The sequence below is a fragment of the Camelina sativa genome, chromosome 16 (genome assembly GCF_000633955.1).
Source record: "Camelina sativa cultivar DH55 chromosome 16, Cs, whole genome shotgun sequence".
NCBI lineage: Eukaryota > Viridiplantae > Streptophyta > Magnoliopsida > Brassicales > Brassicaceae > Camelina > Camelina sativa.
In genome coordinates, this window is record NC_025700.1 from 23,472,681 (window position 1) to 23,490,585 (window position 17,905).

At 33.4% G+C, this 17,905-nt stretch overlaps 4 protein-coding genes and 1 pseudogene across 5 annotated transcripts; 3 read left to right on the plus strand and 2 right to left on the minus strand.

The window, feature by feature from the left end:
• Positions 1,026–6,454, plus strand: LOC104752028 (serine carboxypeptidase-like 22). The gene is made up of 8 exons (XM_010474094.1): positions 1,026–1,321; positions 4,216–4,323; positions 4,405–4,500; positions 4,587–4,679; positions 4,926–5,011; positions 5,114–5,529; positions 5,855–5,956; positions 6,052–6,454. The coding sequence occupies exons 1-8, from the start codon at positions 1,069–1,071 to the stop codon at positions 6,302–6,304; spliced, it is 1,407 nt and encodes a 468-aa protein (XP_010472396.1). The 5' UTR covers positions 1,026–1,068; the 3' UTR covers positions 6,305–6,454.
• Positions 6,899–10,666, plus strand: LOC104752030 (annotated as a pseudogene).
• Positions 10,552–12,226, minus strand: LOC104752029 (nucleoid-associated protein At2g24020, chloroplastic-like). The gene is made up of 7 exons (XM_010474095.2): positions 12,067–12,226; positions 11,728–11,885; positions 11,533–11,633; positions 11,380–11,419; positions 10,995–11,066; positions 10,838–10,894; positions 10,552–10,748 (listed from the first exon to the last, which is right to left on the minus strand). Exons 1-7 carry the CDS (start codon positions 12,125–12,127, stop codon positions 10,674–10,676), a joined length of 564 nt encoding a protein of 187 aa, XP_010472397.1. The 5' UTR covers positions 12,128–12,226; the 3' UTR covers positions 10,552–10,673.
• LOC104752031 lies at positions 12,530–14,669 on the minus strand. Of its 2 annotated transcripts, XM_010474097.2 has the most exons (5): positions 14,482–14,669; positions 13,940–14,337; positions 13,708–13,842; positions 12,899–13,583; positions 12,530–12,868 (listed from the first exon to the last, which is right to left on the minus strand). In XM_010474097.2, the coding sequence occupies exons 1-5, from the start codon at positions 14,597–14,599 to the stop codon at positions 12,771–12,773; spliced, it is 1,434 nt and encodes a 477-aa protein (XP_010472399.1). In that variant the 5' UTR covers positions 14,600–14,669; the 3' UTR covers positions 12,530–12,770. The 2 variants fall into 2 exon arrangements, with proteins under 2 accessions (XP_010472399.1, XP_010472398.1); XM_010474096.2 differs by having other exon boundaries at positions 12,530–13,583.
• On the plus strand, positions 16,917–17,817 carry LOC104752032 (UPF0057 membrane protein At2g24040). The gene is made up of 2 exons (XM_010474098.2): positions 16,917–17,114; positions 17,421–17,817. The coding sequence occupies exons 1-2, from the start codon at positions 17,025–17,027 to the stop codon at positions 17,556–17,558; spliced, it is 228 nt and encodes a 75-aa protein (XP_010472400.1). The 5' UTR covers positions 16,917–17,024; the 3' UTR covers positions 17,559–17,817.

Consider the following 17,905-nt stretch of genomic DNA (forward strand, 5'->3'; position numbering starts at 1 on the left):
AATAAGGTCATATGGCACCCCCTCACGTCCATAGGAGGTTACAAGTAAAGGAAATCAATTTCATCTCGCGTTTCTATAGTTACTTTCTCGCATTTGCTATCACATATAGGAGTGAAAGGAATTTTCTTAGGTAACCAAGAACATATTATATATATTGTGGAAGTACATGTTCGAAATCCATGGTTGCCGCAGAGGCAGACCTATGGACGCGAAATGCCACAAGTAAAGGAAATCAATTTTTATCACATGAGCTACGAAAATTGTGGCAGAATCTTTTCATAACACAATGATGGGAAGGGTAGCAAGAGTATGCACAAGAAATTGTCTACAAATATGAGATGCAGTCGACGTATCTTTTAGTTATCTTCCAAATTAGATATGACAATACTACATTTATGATACGACACTAAAAACACTAATCCAAAATACCTTTTAGTAAACAATATTGAGGATATCCCAATAGCAACAAAATGATAAATTTTTAATTTAAAACCACTATTGTTATTATAATATTTCACATTATTTAAAATTATCAGTTGATCAATGGCCATTAAGTTTTTTTTTTTTTTTGTTTCTTTAAATCTTACATCTCATTTTTGAAAAATACAAAATACTTTTGTTCTTTACTAGATATGCATAGTTTTCCTTTTCTTAATAGATGATGGAGTCTATAATTGTAACTCCTATATAGGTCAATTACCATGAAAGACAGAGGACGACACATAAGTTAGTATATATATTAAAATATACACATTACTCGTAATCAAATTATTTTACTAAGGCGCATAATAATTTTTTTCTTCTAGAGAGAGAGAGAGAGAGAAGATGGTCCACATTGTGCAATGAATGACTCACCAAAACACATTACATAAGAACCCTCCAAAACCCCATCCATCCATCCTAATTATGTCTCTCCCATACATGACAAAAAATATATATACTTACACATAACACACGCATATATGTATAAAAATTAGTGGTAGTAACAAGTCCTTCACCATTCTATCGATCGAACAATAAACCAATAGAAAAAAAAAAAACTGTAGTGAATGAGTGAGAGAAAGAGAAATGGCAAGAACCCACTTAATCTCTCTTCTACTAGTGCTCTCATCAACATCAACTTTATCAACATTACCATCATCAAAAGAGCAAGAAGAGGACAGGATCAAATCACTTCCAGGGCAACCAAAAGTAGGATTCTCACAGTTTTCGGGTTATGTGACAGTAAACGAATCACACGGTCGATCACTCTTCTACTGGCTCACTGAGTCATCATCTCAGTCTACTCACACCAAACCACTTCTTCTTTGGCTTAATGGAGGTTAGATTATTTTTCTTCCCCACGTCCATTCATATTTTTATATCCACACACATGTCTTTAGTGTTTCTTCATACTCTTATCATAAGAGCCTTATATATTTTTTTGTGATTTTTTTTTTCTTTTTCAAATTGAAATTCTAGTTCCTAGATCTATTTGAACCTGAACAAAAATATGCTTCGGCAAATGCATTCATCTTTAAGTGGACCATTGTATTCAAACTCGATTTGGTACAAATGACAAAATCAAAATACTCAATGTCAACAAAAATGTTAGGAAATATAAGAGATCTATATCTATACTAATAATACATAAAAGATATTTACCAATACACTCATTACCCATTGATTATTAAGAATTCCTGAAACTTAGCATCTATTTAAAACTATTTTACTCTTTTTTGGGTTAAATTTAAACAATTTGAATTGATCCTTCAGACAAACGAAAAAAAAATTGACTATAATTTGGTTATGGTTATTTAATTAGTTTATATGTATATATTTCTTTTTTTGACAACTATATGTTAATTATATATTTATGAAACATAAGAAATATACGAAATAGGAACAAAGATACAAGAGAAGTTTGCATTTGGATCAAATGTCAATAGCTCAACTAGTAAAGTATTTCAAACAAAGCTTACAACTCGCCGGTTCCAGGGACATTTGGGAGAAAACTATATAAATTCATTTGGTTTCAGGCGCCTGAAAGAATATATGAGTTTAGGTTTAGAATCTTTCAGTTTTTCAAAAAACAAAAAATTGCATTTGAGAAGAAACTATATTACAGGTTCTGGTCTGACATGATATTTACATGTCAAACGGACATACGCCTTCATAGTTATTCAAAAATAAAAGATAACAAATATAATCTAAAATATTATAAGAAAGAATTGTTTGTAATGGTTTTATATTCCTGATTGGCCATTTATTGAGTTGTTCGTTTCTTAAATTAATTTAGGTCAGTTGACGACAAAAAAATAATATATATATATATATATATATATATATATTAATTTAGGTCAGTTACTAGGGTTTCTTAAATAAACTTAGTTCCGTTACTTAGAGATCTTGTGAAAAGAATTAAATTTAGGTTTCACTTCACACACAAAGAATCCTAAATTCCTAATGTCCATACATTTGCAATACTACTATATAAAATTTGTATTTTCAAGAGTTGATAATAGTTCGACAAAAAAAAAAGAAAAAAAAAAAGAGAGTTGATCAACGTATATCCTCGTCAACGTTATATGGAGACGTACGTCAAAGCTCATTAACATGCGTATTCTTAACTTATTAGACTACCTAAAAGTAAAATATAAAAATACGTATACTGTACCAATACTTTATGTCTTATCATAGTTTTTTAATTGTGATTAAAGCAAATCAATGTCCACCAAAACAGCATCAACAATCCAATATGAGTCTTATAAGTGAAACATGCCATTGTTGTTATAAAACGAACATAAAGGAAACATGGAATTACTAGTATTTTTCTCATTTAATATGAATTACTCCAATCATGCGTGCATTTGAGAAAATGTCCACTTTCTCACTAAAATAAGCCCGTAATAAGGGAATAACATTTGGAATATGCTGTTGGCGGCTACACATATCTTGACCATTCGGACTTCAGAGCATGTGCACGACACCGACATATAAAAACATGTATTCACTATCTTTTCACGGCGTAAATACTATATATTAAGAGCATACAAACAAATGTAAAGCAAATGTAGCCAAACCTTTTTATAACTAAAACAAAAGTAACAAAGGGCAAGCATGAAAAAACATATATTTAAGACACTAAATTACGCGAGTAATCATATTATATATGTCCCATGGATCCGTGTGTCGTACACTAGTATTGGATCTGTTGTCAAAGCGCCATGAACTCGCCTTTTTTTTTTTGTTGCAAAACGCCATAAACTCGCTATAATGTGTGGATATTGCGTTCGCCACTTGATTACTATGGTTTTCAATAAGGGGTTTCTGCAAAAGAGAATTTTAAAATCGTAAATTTTTATTTTCTATTTCTAAAAATATGGGTTAATTCTGAAAATTCAAAAATAATACGTAATAAGATCTATCATTATTACTGTCAAATTTGTAAACTGTTGATAAATGTTATATCAAACCAAACGTTTCGTGATAAATGATCCAAATCTACATTAAAATTTTTAAAATCTTATTTATGTAACTGTAAAAGTTATATTGCTATTATTCTTGACTTCATAAGGTTAATATGCATTTTTCATAGATCGAATAAAGTTACAAAAAATGGAGATTTGAAAGCTTTTTTTTTTTTTGTATAGAACCCCTTTCAAGAAACATGTTTTATTTGGTACTATATTAAAAATGATTTAAATTTTTAGTATGAAAGATTGGGTAAAGAAGGATTGAACAAGAGAAAGGGACATAATTAGTTTTTTTAATCATGAAAATATTTTAAATTTTTACTAACTTAACAAAAGCCGGCAGAAGTTAAAAGTAGGGTCGTTCAATTGAAGATCCTGATTTTACTCAGGCAGGACCACAAACACAAAGAAAGCAAAGTTATGATTGGCTAAACTAAACATATGTATTAACTATATTTATCTAAGCACTCTCATCACTTTCAAACATCAACTTCTCATTTATTGCATCTCTCTTTTGTTTTGAGTCTTTTGACATTCGGTAAGAAAGCATGACAAAACCATGCACATGACATGGCCCATAATAAAACCATATTGGAAGATATATAAATCTCTCCTTTACATAGAAAATGTTACGTATATGTTGTCACTTTAATTTTTTTATGTTCAATTTTTTAGTGAATAAGCAGAAGGAAAAAGCATTAATTGTTTATATATATATGATCGTTAATTAATTTCAATTTGTATGTAATTAACTCCCTAGGACCTGGCTGCTCGTCGATTGCTTATGGAGCGTCGGAGGAGATTGGACCATTTCGGATCACAAAAACTGGTTGCAGTCTTTATCTCAACAACTTTTCTTGGAACACAGGTACTCAATAATTTTTGAATCTTGTTCTTTATCTATGGAATACTCACTTACTATATAATATTTGTGAATGTGTGATACCAGAGGCAAACCTTTTATTTTTGGAATCCCCTGTTGGAGTTGGGTTTTCATACACCACCACGAGCTCTGATTTCGAAGAATTTGGAGACGAACGTACAGGTCAGATTCACTTTATTTTATTTTATTATTTATACAACGAATCTCACGATATTGATTATGTGATTCAGTAACTGTGTGTGTTGCAGCTCAGGAAAATTTGATATTTCTAATTAAATGGATGTCAAGATTTCCTCAGTACCAATATAGAGATTTCTACATTGTAGGTGAAAGCTACGCCGGTATGTCACAATATACAGTAAAATCTTTATAAATTAATAGTAAACTATTGTATTTTATTAATTTATCGGTATATAAATTTAACTAAAAGAATAATTTAGGACTGAAGAAATATATTGGTTTATCCAGGTATTAATTTATAGAGGTTATACTCTAACATACAAACCAAGACTCAAGTCTTAATCATAGTGGCAGCAATTCAAAACAGGCCATTATGTATTAATGTTTTTTCACGTCTATCTTAACAGGCCATTATGTTCCTCAGCTTGCCAAAAAGATTCAAGAGTACAATAACGCCTCTAAAAAACCAATTATCAATCTCAAAGGTTTCATGGTAAAAAAAAATGTCTATTTATCACATCTTCTAAACTATCATCAGTCCATATTTGTCACTAAGAAAATATGAATTTTATGTCCATAATCTTCTCCTTATAAGGTTGGAAACCCAGAGATGGACAAAAACAGCGACAAACTCGGGACCATAACGTATTGGTGGTCTCACGCAATGATATCCGACACTTCTTACAATTCCATTATCGAAAACTGCGATTTCGCGGCAGATAGATTCTCGAAAGAATGTGATTCAGTCATTTACAACGCTGCGGCTGACTTTGGCGACATAGATCAGTACAGCATATACACACCCAAGTGTGTACCACTACAACAACAAACAACGAACCAAACCAAGTTTGTGGAGATGATGAATATGCATATAACTAAACGGTTTTTAGAAGATCAGTATGACCCTTGTACCGAAAACTACGCCGAGATTTATTATAACCGTCCTGAGGTACAACGAGCCATGCACGCTAACCAAACTGTCGTCATTCCATATAAGTGGACCGCTTGCAGGTATTCTCAATGCTCATCGACACTGAATTAGAACGGTCAACATTATTATATGAATGGAACTGAGTCGAACCAAAAATAACTGTTTAGTGCTACAATCATTTTAAACAATTGTAGTTAGTAATTTAACTAATGAAAATTCACAAACATTTTACTAACTAGTCAATATTAAAATTCACTTGTTCTTTGTCCAAAAAAAATTCTAACAAATACAAGACTTTTTCTGAACCAAATCGTAACCGAAGAAATTATTCAAGTTAAGTTATATTTTTATTAGAACCAGACTAATAAAGGAAACTTAAATAACATTTTTTTTTTTTTTTTTCAGTGACTCGGTGTTTAATAACTGGAATTGGAGAGATTCCGACAATTCAATGTTGCCGATATACAAGGAACTCATTGCTGCTGGTCTAAGGATCTGGGTCTTCAGGTATATTAAAAACTAGCTTCGAAGATATATACATAACACAAGTAACATGTAACAACACATCTTTTGGTCATTAAATAACATTTTTCTCAATACAGCGGCGATACAGATTCGGTGATTCCAGTGACTGCGACTAGGTTTTCCCTCAGCAAACTAAATCTTGCGGTGAAAACTCGCTGGTACCCTTGGTACTCCGGAGATCAGGTAGGAGGACGTACAGAAGTATACGATGGGCTTACCTTTGTGACGGTAAGAGGGGCCGGCCATGAGGTACCATTCTTCCAACCAAAGAGTGCGTTAGTTCTTTTAAGATCATTCTTGGCTGGAGAAGAGCTTCCAAGATCTTATTAGTGATGACCAACATTTGGAGCTCCACTGGTACGTACTTGTACTAGGTAACCTTTCAAAGAAACTGCGCCTCAAAGTCCATCAGTTTCGATGTTGGGGGAGATGACTAATTCAAAGCTCTAGTAATTGATAGAGGAAATTAAGGACCAAATGTTTTTGAAGATATATATTTTTTTTTAAATCGAATTGATATCCAAAGATGATGATATGTTTTTGAAGCATTCTTATATTCCACGGAATAAAACTGTGAAGGGCCAAAACATCCTCTCTTTCAATAAATACTCAGCGTATGATTAACTTATCAAATATTTCTGATTGTTTAAAATTCAATACTACTTTATTACAACGTTTTATTACCCTATCGATTTTTTTCTTAAAACAACCAATGAAATACAGTATGCAGCCGTTATGCGGTCCTTTGTCAACAGAGAAAGCGGTCCACATTGTGTAATAAATGACTCAGCATTCAGTAAAGCACGTTCAATAAAGAACCTCAAAACCACAATGTCTTTTTCTCACGCTTCACGCTTTGCATATAAACACAATATATACATTGCATGGTCTAACACTAAAGGTTTAAAGCCCTCTGAAGAAAAAGCATAGAATCTAGTGAAAGAAGAGAAATGGCAAGAACCCACTTAATCTTTCTACTACTAGTGATTTCATCGACATCATCATCATCATCATTAACAAGAGAGCAGGAGGAGGACACGATCAAAGCACTTCCAGGGCAACCAAAAGTTCGGTTCTCACAGTTCTCGGGTTACGTGACTGTAAACGAGTCACATGGTCGGTCACTTTTTTACTGGCTCACTGAGTCTTCTGCTTTCTCTCACACCAAACCACTTCTACTTTGGCTCAATGGAGGTTAGAATGTTTTTCCGCCCACTTCAATTACACTCATATATATATATATATGCATAGATCTCTCTATATATAGCTTCATACCTTCATTTGCGTGGTCTTATTTTTGCAAATGCCCCTTGTTTTATTTTATTTATTTCATTTACATGTTTAATCATTCTCTTTCTCTATCGAAAACATAAAGTTTAAGCATTTTTAAAAATATAATACAATTTCTAAATTATAAATGCAAATGGAAAAAACAATATCATTTGAGGTCACAACATAAGAGAGGTTGATGTTTTGTTGAAACAATGTTTTGCAAATAAATAAGGAAAAATACAAACTTGATGAATTGTGTACTTTTTTTTGTTCTATAAATAATTTACTTAACAATAACTCATGTATTGTGATCATTCAATAACATATCTGATTAGTAATATTGATAGTAGTTTTATAAAATATCGGAAAGATATTAATCTGTATAACATATTTAACACTTTGCTCTTGTCCCATTTGAACTTACCTTTTATTGGTCATAGAACGTTACGATAGATCTAGATCCCGTACCGCAATATCAGAATTTACATCAAAATGTTCTCAATAAATATATGAAACATTATTTTTGTATTTACTTGGATAACACATTACTAGTCAAAAGTCAAAACCAAAATGAAAGTGAAGTCCACTAACATTACTTTTTTGTAAAGTTTTAAAGGAACAAAACGTACCACGAGTTTCATATTGCGTTATCTTAAATATTTAATCATTGTCCACCAAAATAACATCAACAACCCAATGAGTCTCGTAAATGAACCATGCAGCTCCTTTCTCATCATCATTTTACTTTTTAAGGTTTCTTTCTTTCACTGTACATATATATATAGACATAGGAATAATATCATTTTTTAAAATGAAAGAAATTGTAATATTTTTTTATATTATAGTTCAAGGTTGGTAATAATAAATATTTTGTCATATATTTTAGTAAATCTTATATAATTTTATTTATAGTTTACATATCATGTTAAAATAATAATTTAAAAGGATTTTTCTTCGAAAGGCTGTCTGATATTTACTTAGAAAATCAGATTCCTTTGGAATTCTTTAGTGAATCTAATTTCTAAAAAAAAAATTGAACTAAAAATGAAAAAATCAATTAAATTATTTAAACATAATTGTGTATTTTTAAAAATTTAATTACCCTAATGACTTGTAAATATATTTGTGTATATTTTAAATTTAATTGGTTTACTATTAATGGAAATTATNAAAAAAAAAAAAAAAAAAAAAAAAAAAAAAAAAAAAAAAGAGAAACATCAGGGTGAGGAAAAAAAAAAATCAAGGCCTTTCCCTTATAAGAAATATTTATCATGAACTAGTTAGTATATTTGGTAAAGTGGAGGATTCCAGTCAGGCTGGAATGAAACAGTCGAATGTTTCCGATTACTTCTTTATTGTTTGTCCAATGGGACAACTGTCTTTTTTTGTAGAGTTTGTTGTTTATGCATTTGATCATCCTAATGGCTTGTAAGTTAGCTGCTCGTTTCAACTTTCATCCTTTTTCAAACAGTTTGGAATGTAAAGAGTTTGCATGTAATGATGTAAGTGAGTTCATCGTAGGACCGGGCTGCTCGTCGATTGGTTATGGAGCTTCCGAGGAAATTGGACCGTTTCGGATCGATAAAACTGGTTCCAATCTCTATCTCAACAAGTTTACGTGGAACACAGGTTACTATTCTTTTGTTCTGGAATCTCATCGTTGTACTTGTCCAACAATTAATCAACCATACTTTGAACCTGTGATTTGTAATGAATAGAAGCAAACATTTTGTTTCTTGAATCACCTGCCGGAGTTGGATTTTCATACACTAACACAAGCTCCGATCTTATAGATTCAGGGGACGAACGGACTGGTTAGCTTCACTTCTATTTATTTATGTCTTTATCTAGGTGTATTTGTTATCGAGGTGGCTTATGAAAATATGACTCTGCAGCTCAGGAAAATTTAATATTTCTAATCAAGTGGATGTCAAGATTTCCTCAGTACCAATATAGAGATTTCTTCATTGCTGGTGAAAGCTATGCTGGTATGTATGAATACACACACACTCTCCCTCTCTTGAGCCATTCAGGATTGATTTGGTTTAATAGACTTATTTGTAATGTCAATGTATTATAGGGCATTATGTTCCTCAACTTGCTAAAAAGATCTATCTCTACAACAAAGCTTTCAACAACACACCCATCATCAACCTCAAAGGACTCATGGTAAAACTAGCTAGGGTTCTCTTCTATTTATCACATTTCCGAAACCTTCACTCCAAGATTTGTAATAACAAAACAATAAAAAAATAAAGATTCATATCCCTACTTGTTAATTCATATATTTTTGGACAGGTTGGAAATGGAGATATGGACAAGCATTACGACAGACTAGGAGCAGTCATGTACGCATGGTCACACGCAATGATCTCCGACAGATCCTACAACTCTGTCCTCAATGCAGCTTCACAACGCATAAAAACTCGAACAAGTGCAATTGGGCACTCTACTTCGCCTTGGTTGTTGAGGTGGGACAAGTCAATGGGTACAGCATCTACTCACCCTCATGTGTACCACAAACGAACCATACCAAGTTCCTGCATAGACGGCTTTTGGAAGAGGAATACGACCCTTGTACAGAGAACTACTCCGAGATATATTACAACCGACCTGATGTACAACGAGCTATGCACGCCAATGTTACATCCATTCCTTATAAGTGGACCACGTGCAATATGGTTTTGAATAAGAACTGGGGAGATTCTGACTTTTCGATGTTGCCAATATACAATGAACTCATTGCTGTTGGTTTGAGGATCTGGGTGTTTAGGTAATTCATGAAACTAGCTTCAAGTAAAGTACCTTTTGTATCCTTTTAACCACATTTCATTGATGCAGTGGTGATACGGACGCGGTGGTTCCAGTGACTGGGACTCGACTTGCTCTCAGCAAACTCAATCTTCCCGTGAAAACTCGCTGGTACCCTTGGTACTCCGAGAAGCAGGTTATTTTCATCACATTCATATATCTATGCTTATTATGCAGAGCCATTGATTTCAAAGTGGGGATGGTGACAGGTGGGAGGATGGACAGAGGTATACGAGGGGCTTACCTTTGCAACAGTAAGAGGTGCGGGCCACGAAGTGCCGGTATTACAACCGGAGCGTGCTCTCACTCTTTTAAGATCATTCTTGGCTGGAAAAGAGCTTCCAAGATCTTCTTAGTCACACACAAGACGAGAAAAGGCTCCCTCCAAAAATCTTAAGATGACTATAAGATGATAGATAATCTAAGAATGCTTGTATTCGAAAAGATATATATATATATATATATATATATATATATATATTAATACATGATGATTAAACCACGGTATAAAATTGCAATAACGAAAAAGATTTTAATGTCTGATCCATAAAAGAGTACAACGCTCTTTTGCCTCTTCTACCTGTAAAGTTGAATAAGACAACAAAAAAACAGCTTCTTACTTCATTCCTTCGCTGAGGCCTGGTGGCATACCTAAGCTCTGCGCAAGGTCGCTCATTCTTTCTTTCATAGCCTATAAAATCCACAAAGGTTCAATTAGAAGAGATGAAAAGAAACAAATACTTTGGTTGCATTGTGATAAATGGTTTGTGGTTGCCTTACCACAACACTCTTGGCGTGTGCGTCCTTGTATGCTTCTGTAACAAGTTGTGAAAGTTTCTGCCATAGGAAACATACACAACATGAGTAACCATTTGAGGTAGGTATATATGAGCACACGATTTGATTGTTCCATAAAAAGGTAGGTAAAGGTACTCACTTCGGAACCTAATTCCATTGCTGCCTCGGTTATATCAGTACGGATTGGCTGCTGGTTACCTGATAATGTAACCTGACACACAAATCCAAAAGGTTTCAGTTTACCTGATCAAAAGTTTCAGTTCGCCTGAATTAGTAACAGAAACAACAAAGATCAAATAAAGAGTTGAGATTGTAGAGTGGGGTTTTCGCCAAATAATCCAAGACATGACAAAACAAAAAGCACCGTTCTTACATCACCAATCACCAAGAATCCTAGAGGGAAACAGACTCTCAAATAAAAACCAGAAGAGATGATGATGAGTCCTTGATGATAGACTCATAGTTAACTTATTGATATAAAGGCAGTACATCTATTTAGATCACAAAACAAGATCTGCACTAACCTTGACGAGCTCGCCTTCACAATAACCATCAAATTCAGCGCTGCGAAAATGGAACAAAAGCAACCATCGAAACTCAATACACATAGCAGAGAAACTCAATAAAATTTTATAGAGTTTGTAATGGACCAATGGTAAAATGCGCAGAAGACTTACGCAGCTAACTCTTTTTGGACACGAACAGCTTCCACTTGAACAACCATTTGAGCTTTCTTCACAGTCTCATACATATTCTGCATATTCCCAAATATCCCTGCCTAGGAAAATATCACACAAAGAGAAACATAAACTTCATCTTCTTGAAGCCTAACTGAAACATAACAAATCCAATCTTAATGTATGTATGTATACCTTAGATTGTCCATCTTCACTGTTGTTATCTTTGTTTCCACCTCCGAACAATCCATTCACACGGAGAGACCTGTAACCATTTCTTGACTTGTTCTGATTTAGCCATGTCCTAGTAGTACTACTACTACTACCTCTCTGCGATTTCAAGCTCACATTCCCTGAAATTGAACAAGAAGAAAAAAAAAATCGAATTTACACTTTCAACTCCTACAAAATACGAAATCTAAAAAGTCTAATTACTAAGGATTTAAGCATAATTCAGATGAAACCCGACATATATACCGAAACCTAAACCGAGAGAGAGAGAGAATAAAGTAGGGATTTTTATGAGAGACTAACCACGGGAGGAAGGAAAGAGCAAAGATTTGGTGAAATTGGTGGTTGCAGCCATAGACGCCATTGTTGTTGTACGAAGAGAGAAGAAGGGCGCTTCTGAAATTCGAAGAAGAAGAAGATAAAACCGGAAGCTAATTTTTTTTTCCGAACAACTCTTTTCTGTGTGTTGCTGAAGCTCTTAACCAGTGATTTAACGCCACGTCACCTAACACTTTTTTGAGCTTTTAGATTGTTTTGTACTAATGGTGAGTGACGCCACATCTTTAAACATCGTTAGTTGAAAAATAAGTGATCGATTCAAAGTTTTTACATCATATCTAGATTTAGTTTTTAGATGCAAAAGTTATGTACTATTTTGGAGTCAGCCAAACTCTGACCTAAACAACATTTGAAATGCCCCTAGATAAACCATATTAGAACTGGAACCTTGCCTAGGCATGCTTTAGAAGTCAATAATGCCATTATGACCTGAAAGAAGACATATCTATCATGTGAAGTCCACACAAACATAATAAACTTGTACAGTATACATGATAACAATATGACAAGGCAACACATTCAATAATGCAATCATTGTGGTCTAACACTTATGCTTGTAACTAAACATTCCCATTCTCACTTAAAACAAAAAAAAAAAACTCATGTGCAAGTCTCTGATTCATGCCTCAATGAAACTCAATCTCTGATTCCTCAGCCATTATGTGTTGTCATGACCTAACAAACTTAGAATCTTCTATGACTTGACCAAGCAATGAACCTTCACCTTCACCTTCACCTTTACATTGCAATGAACCTTCACCTTCACCTTTACATTGCAATGAACCTTCACCTTCACCTTCACCTTGCAATGAACCTTCACCTTCTGTATGATCCTTTGCTAGAGAAACTGACTCTTTCTCTCCTGGATCAGCAGCATTTATAGCACTCATTGGGACTGCAACGGGTTCACGTTTCTCTTTCTCAACCAAAGCCATGTGTTTTTTCCCAAGCCTATGATTCCTCATCGTCGTCTCAGAATTTGCATGAATATTACAAGTGCTGCACCAAATCGTTACCTTCTTTTTCTTCTCACCTTCTTCTGTCTTCTTTCCCATTGTTTCTTTCATCGACATGTCTTCCACTACTTGAGCCGGTACATTAGCAGTTTCAATTCCTGAAATGGTTTCTGATTGTGGCGCTGAACAAGAAGCAGGAGCTAAGGACGTTGAAGCAGCCTCAGGTGCCTCATTCCGTTGCGTAACAGCAGCCTTATGCTTTTTACCTAACTCATGATCCCTCATGACTGTTTGACAAAAGGTCCCAACTTTACAAATGTCACACCAAAACTTAAAGCTTCTTCTTAGTTTGCTTTCTACTTGCTTTTTCGAAGAGACTATTTCTCCGGTTTCCACAGACATCGTCTTTGCTTCCAAGACTGCTGCTACTTTTGCTTTGTGCCTTTTCCCTTTAACATGTTTGTTCAAACCAGTTTGATGAGTATCCTCTGCTTTACGCTTTTCTCCTACAGGATCAGCTCTAGCCTGCAATAGTAATCAAAGAGAACAAACATGAAACAAAGACCAATGTGTGTGGATAAAAAACGACGAGATAACACACTTGTAGTAAATATAAGAACAAGAAAGAAGAATCATTTAAAGCACTTACCAGTACAATCAACTTATCTTTGTTAGAATCCAAAACAGATGTACCAGTAGCATCAGGCCTTCGCTGGAGTTGAGGCAAATGCATGGTACCAACACTGTCTTCTTTACCCTTTGCTCCCATAGTGTCAGCCCTATTCTGCAATAGAGTAATCAAAAGAGAACAAATATGAAACAAAGGCTTATTATAACCTTTCAAAATATAAGATGCTGCACTAACATAGTCCAGCACTTACCAATACAATCAACTTCTCTTTATTAGACTCCAAAACTGATGTTCCGGTAGTAGTAGACTCATGCATTGGTTGGAGTGAAGGCAATTGCATCATTGGTGATGTAACTAAACCGTTGTAAGGACCTTTGTACATCATAGGACTGAACAAGTTGTTCATGTTCTGATTCTGATTTGAAAGCTTCCTTTGATTGATCCACATAGTTATCTTTTCCTCTAACGACATCCCCGTCTCAGCCACTCGTCTTTTCGCCATTTCTCTCTCAATAGCCATCTCCTGTAAAACCTCGGCTATAAGCTCTCTCTTTCTGACAGCTTCTGCGATAATGATCTCTTGACGTATATGCTCCTTCTCAATCTCTCTTTGAATCGCTTCCCTAACTTGATCATCCTCACTTGATCCTAAAGATATGCATGCCAAATCAACATCTATGTACAATCGCATCACCGGGCGATTCAAATCAAATCAAATCATAATAATTTTTCTCCGACAGGGATACAGGGCGACAGAACAGTAACAAAACGAGAGATGAACAGTAACAAAACCTGGGATGGAGCGCGGCGGCGGGAAGAAAGAGGAGTTCGGTAACGGAGACTGAGATGGTGCAGTGTCCGTAGAAGGAGGTGGTCGATCAGTGTCGATGGCTCTGTATCTGAATTCCATTATTCACAATTTTCAAAATTTGGGGGAGAGGGAGAGAGAGAGAAGCAGAGCAAAAGAGGGTTTTGTTATCTCTTTTTTAATGGTTTGGTCGGTCCCTTTTTCTTATAGTAAAAGAGANTTTTTTTTTTTTTTTTTTTTTTGTAAACCTTGTGGGTAATTTTGTAAATAATTGTTTAAGAGATTTTTCCCTAATAGTTTAAGGAATTTAATTTTCAAGTCATGTTTTCAATCTTTGGCAGATATTCCTAAACTTAATTGAATGAGGTTTCTAAATTCGTTTGTAAAATAATACTTAAGCCTAATAAATATTCGATAGATTAACAAATTTATAGAGATTTCCTATTACGTTAGTTTAGGTGTGTTTGTCTCCATTTTATAGAACTAAATCAAAGATCTCATTCGTTTGTTGTTTGAGAGTTTTGTCGCGTCTTTTAGCCTTTAATCTCTTTTCGTTCGAAATAGATTTTTAATAGTGGTGTTTCGTTCATTATACGCGGATTCATTTTTTGTTGGTTGAGAACTGAGATTATCCTCATCAGTTTTCTATCAGTTAATTAAGGCTGCTCTCTTTATGTTTGCCATTAACATTTGCTCCTCTTTTTTTTTTTTTGTTGGAAATCTTTACATTCATAAATAACATCCGTTAGCAATTAGAGCTTTAGTTTGTTGGCTTTCATTCTTTTAGACGTAATTTATGGAGATGTATTGTTATATGTGAGCTTTTAGTTTTCGGGAGTTACACCAAAAATCTACTAGTTAGTAAATTAAGGATTATATTATATTTATAATATATACTCTTTGGCGGACTTCTCTATATAAGATCAATACCTTACTAGAGATATGACTAGTGTGGTGCTAATTTATACATATATATTTTTAATTTTAGCTGAATGTATGGTAAAATAGTAATGTTGAGTACTTTTAAATATAATTTTATGCTATTTTAATATATTTGAATGGATTTAAAGATATTCTAAAAGGTCATGTATTCTTTAGCTTGCTTGCCTATATGTTAATAAATTACATTCGGAACTTGACTAGTCTTGTCTTGTGTAGATTTAAACATCTTTCAAAAGGATAATGTTAACATATTTTTTTTATCTTTCAAAGGATATAATCAAATTCAAAAAGAAATTGTGCTATATAAGGTTAGTCATCTACTAGGGCTTTAATTTGGCATTGTGCAGGTTAAAATAGATATTACTATGTAGACTCAAACATATTTTTTTAAAAATAATGTTACAAGAAATTATTTTTCTGTGTTTAAGCATTCAATCAAAATTTTGAAATCGTGTTCAATCCTTAGCTGGCTTGTCTATATGAAGTTACTAATTTACTAGGACTTTAACTTATACGATATATATACACTATTGTGGTTATTTCTACTTTACAGAGAATCCTAATTCTTTTCAGATAACTAATTTTTTAAAATCTCTTAATCTCATCAAACGACATATTTAGCCGCTACTAACTGTCAAACCAATTGTTCGTCCATATATTTTATATGTATCCTGTCATCGAATTTGATAGTTTTTTTAAAATAATCCTAAATTTTCAATTCAAAAATCAGTTTGACAATAATTAAAGTGTTAAATATTATTTATACTAGGCTGCACATATGTGCATAATCTTATATATGTAATTTTAATTGTTTAATCACAATTTTAATTGATTACATTAATACTTTTCATACGTAATTTTTACATTTTTTTTTTTACTTAAATCCAATCCAAATTTATATATTTATCTAAACCCGAGATTGTACATAAGTCAAGTAATTTAAAATACCCAAAGGTTTATAGAATTGTTTCACTCATCAAAAAAGTTTAAACTATAAAATAAATACTCATTTGTGAAAAAGTATTTTTTTTGTTTGTAATTAATGTCTCAAAGCAACATTCATATTTCGTTAAAGTGATAAAATAAATTACTAAATAAAAACTTATTTTTAGTTTTGTTCAATAATTGTGTAGTATTGAGGTCTTGTATTTAAATTTAAAATATTTTTACAAACATAAGTATATATATAACTGCTTTGTATTAAAAAAAATAGTAAATTTTCTAATAATTTTTATAACTAATTAATACTGTTTTTTCTTTTCTTTTTTTTTTCCAGAGGAAATCAAGAAAGAATAATGTGTACGTAGTCGTACAAAGCTTCCCTGAGTCAACCAATAAACTAACGCCAGATGTCGTCAAAAATAATAAACCTTAACAACGAACCGTAGGATATAAAAACCCCTTTATATGAACGGTGAAGATCTCGCGTACTCTGTACCTTAATTATTAGATTTGACGTTCGTTGTACTCAACGACTTAAAAAAAACCTATATTTGTGGTCTTTGTTTCGTGAAGCTTCTCTCTTCTTCTTCTTCTTCTTCTACAAGTCATCAAAAAATCTGATCTCATCTCTTGTGAATTAATAATGGCGAGTAGTTGCGAGCTGTGCTGCGAGATCATCATCGCTATCCTTCTTCCTCCTGTTGGAGTTTGTCTCAGGCATGGCTGCTGCACTGTAAGTTCCATCTCTCTCAAATTCATCAAAATTAGGAATTCAGATCTCTAATCCGCCGTAGCTTAATCTCTGAAATTTCACATCTTGTTGTTTCGGAAATCGAATCACGATGGTTTGAAATTGATTACGTTCCGGTTTACGGGAACCACCAATCTATAAGATGTTTGATTGGAGATGAATTACTGATAATGTTTTTGTGGTTTTTTCTTAAAAAAGAAACATTAATGAAAGGACTAGAAAGTAAATATAGAAGTTTTTTTTTTTTTTTCCTAACTCGTGATCTTTTTTTTTGTTTCTGTTTTGTAGGTTGAGTTCTTCATTTGTTTGGTGCTCACTTGCTTAGGGTATCTACCGGGAATAATATACGCGATTTACGCGATTTTGTTCTTGCACCGGGATGAGTATTTTGATGAATACAGACGCCCAATCTACTATGTTGCTTGACCTTTGTGATTCTGATTCATTCATGAAAGCTTCATTTTAGTAATAATTGATGATCTATGGAGACATCGTTGTTGTGAGAAAGTGTGTGAACCAGCCTTTTAAAATCTATTGCTTTAAGGTAACGGTCTTCTAAGTGTACGATCATTTTCTCTAATCTCTTTGTGTTTTTCAGCAAAAGTTCCATGAATGAAGCCACGTGCTTTGACTCTACATCCCAACGGGATTTCTTCCGAAATATATGTATTGACTGTTGCAAGCATTGATCCGGATTTGAGTCTAGCGAATCAAAGTGTCTATCAATATACTTCCCCTGCTCAACGGCAAAAAAAAAAAAAAAAAAAAAAAAA

What these genes read in the sequence shown, in the direction of transcription:
- LOC104752028 (XM_010474094.1), top strand. Translation starts at nt 1,069, where the DNA reads ATGGCAAGAACCCACTTAATCTCTCTTCTACTAGTGCTCTCATCAACA. An exon ending in CAACTTTTCTTGGAACACAG is followed by an intron (nt 4,324 to 4,404) that starts GTACTCAATAAT and finishes GTGTGATACCAG; the next exon opens with AGGCAAACCTTTTATTTTTG. An exon ending in TATAAGTGGACCGCTTGCAG is followed by an intron (nt 5,530 to 5,854) that starts GTATTCTCAATG and finishes TTTTTTTTTCAG; the next exon opens with TGACTCGGTGTTTAATAACT.
- LOC104752029 (XM_010474095.2), bottom strand. Translation starts at nt 12,127, where the DNA reads ATGGCGTCTATGGCTGCAACCACCAATTTCACCAAATCTTTGCTCTTT. An exon ending in GTGAAGGCGAGCTCGTCAAG is followed by an intron (nt 11,067 to 11,379) that starts GTTAGTGCAGAT and finishes TTTGTGTGTCAG; the next exon opens with GTTACATTATCAGGTAACCA. An exon ending in CACACGCCAAGAGTGTTGTG is followed by an intron (nt 10,749 to 10,837) that starts GTAAGGCAACCA and finishes TGGATTTTATAG; the next exon opens with GCTATGAAAGAAAGAATGAG.
- LOC104752031 (XM_010474096.2), bottom strand. Translation starts at nt 14,599, where the DNA reads ATGGAATTCAGATACAGAGCCATCGACACTGATCGACCACCTCCTTCT. An exon ending in GCCGCCGCGCTCCATCCCAG is followed by an intron (nt 14,338 to 14,481) that starts GTTTTGTTACTG and finishes GCATATCTTTAG; the next exon opens with GATCAAGTGAGGATGATCAA. An exon ending in AAGATAAGTTGATTGTACTG is followed by an intron (nt 13,584 to 13,707) that starts GTAAGTGCTTTA and finishes TTACTATTGCAG; the next exon opens with GCTAGAGCTGATCCTGTAGG.
- LOC104752032 (XM_010474098.2), top strand. Translation starts at nt 17,025, where the DNA reads ATGGCGAGTAGTTGCGAGCTGTGCTGCGAGATCATCATCGCTATCCTT. An exon ending in TCAGGCATGGCTGCTGCACT is followed by an intron (nt 17,115 to 17,420) that starts GTAAGTTCCATC and finishes TCTGTTTTGTAG; the next exon opens with GTTGAGTTCTTCATTTGTTT.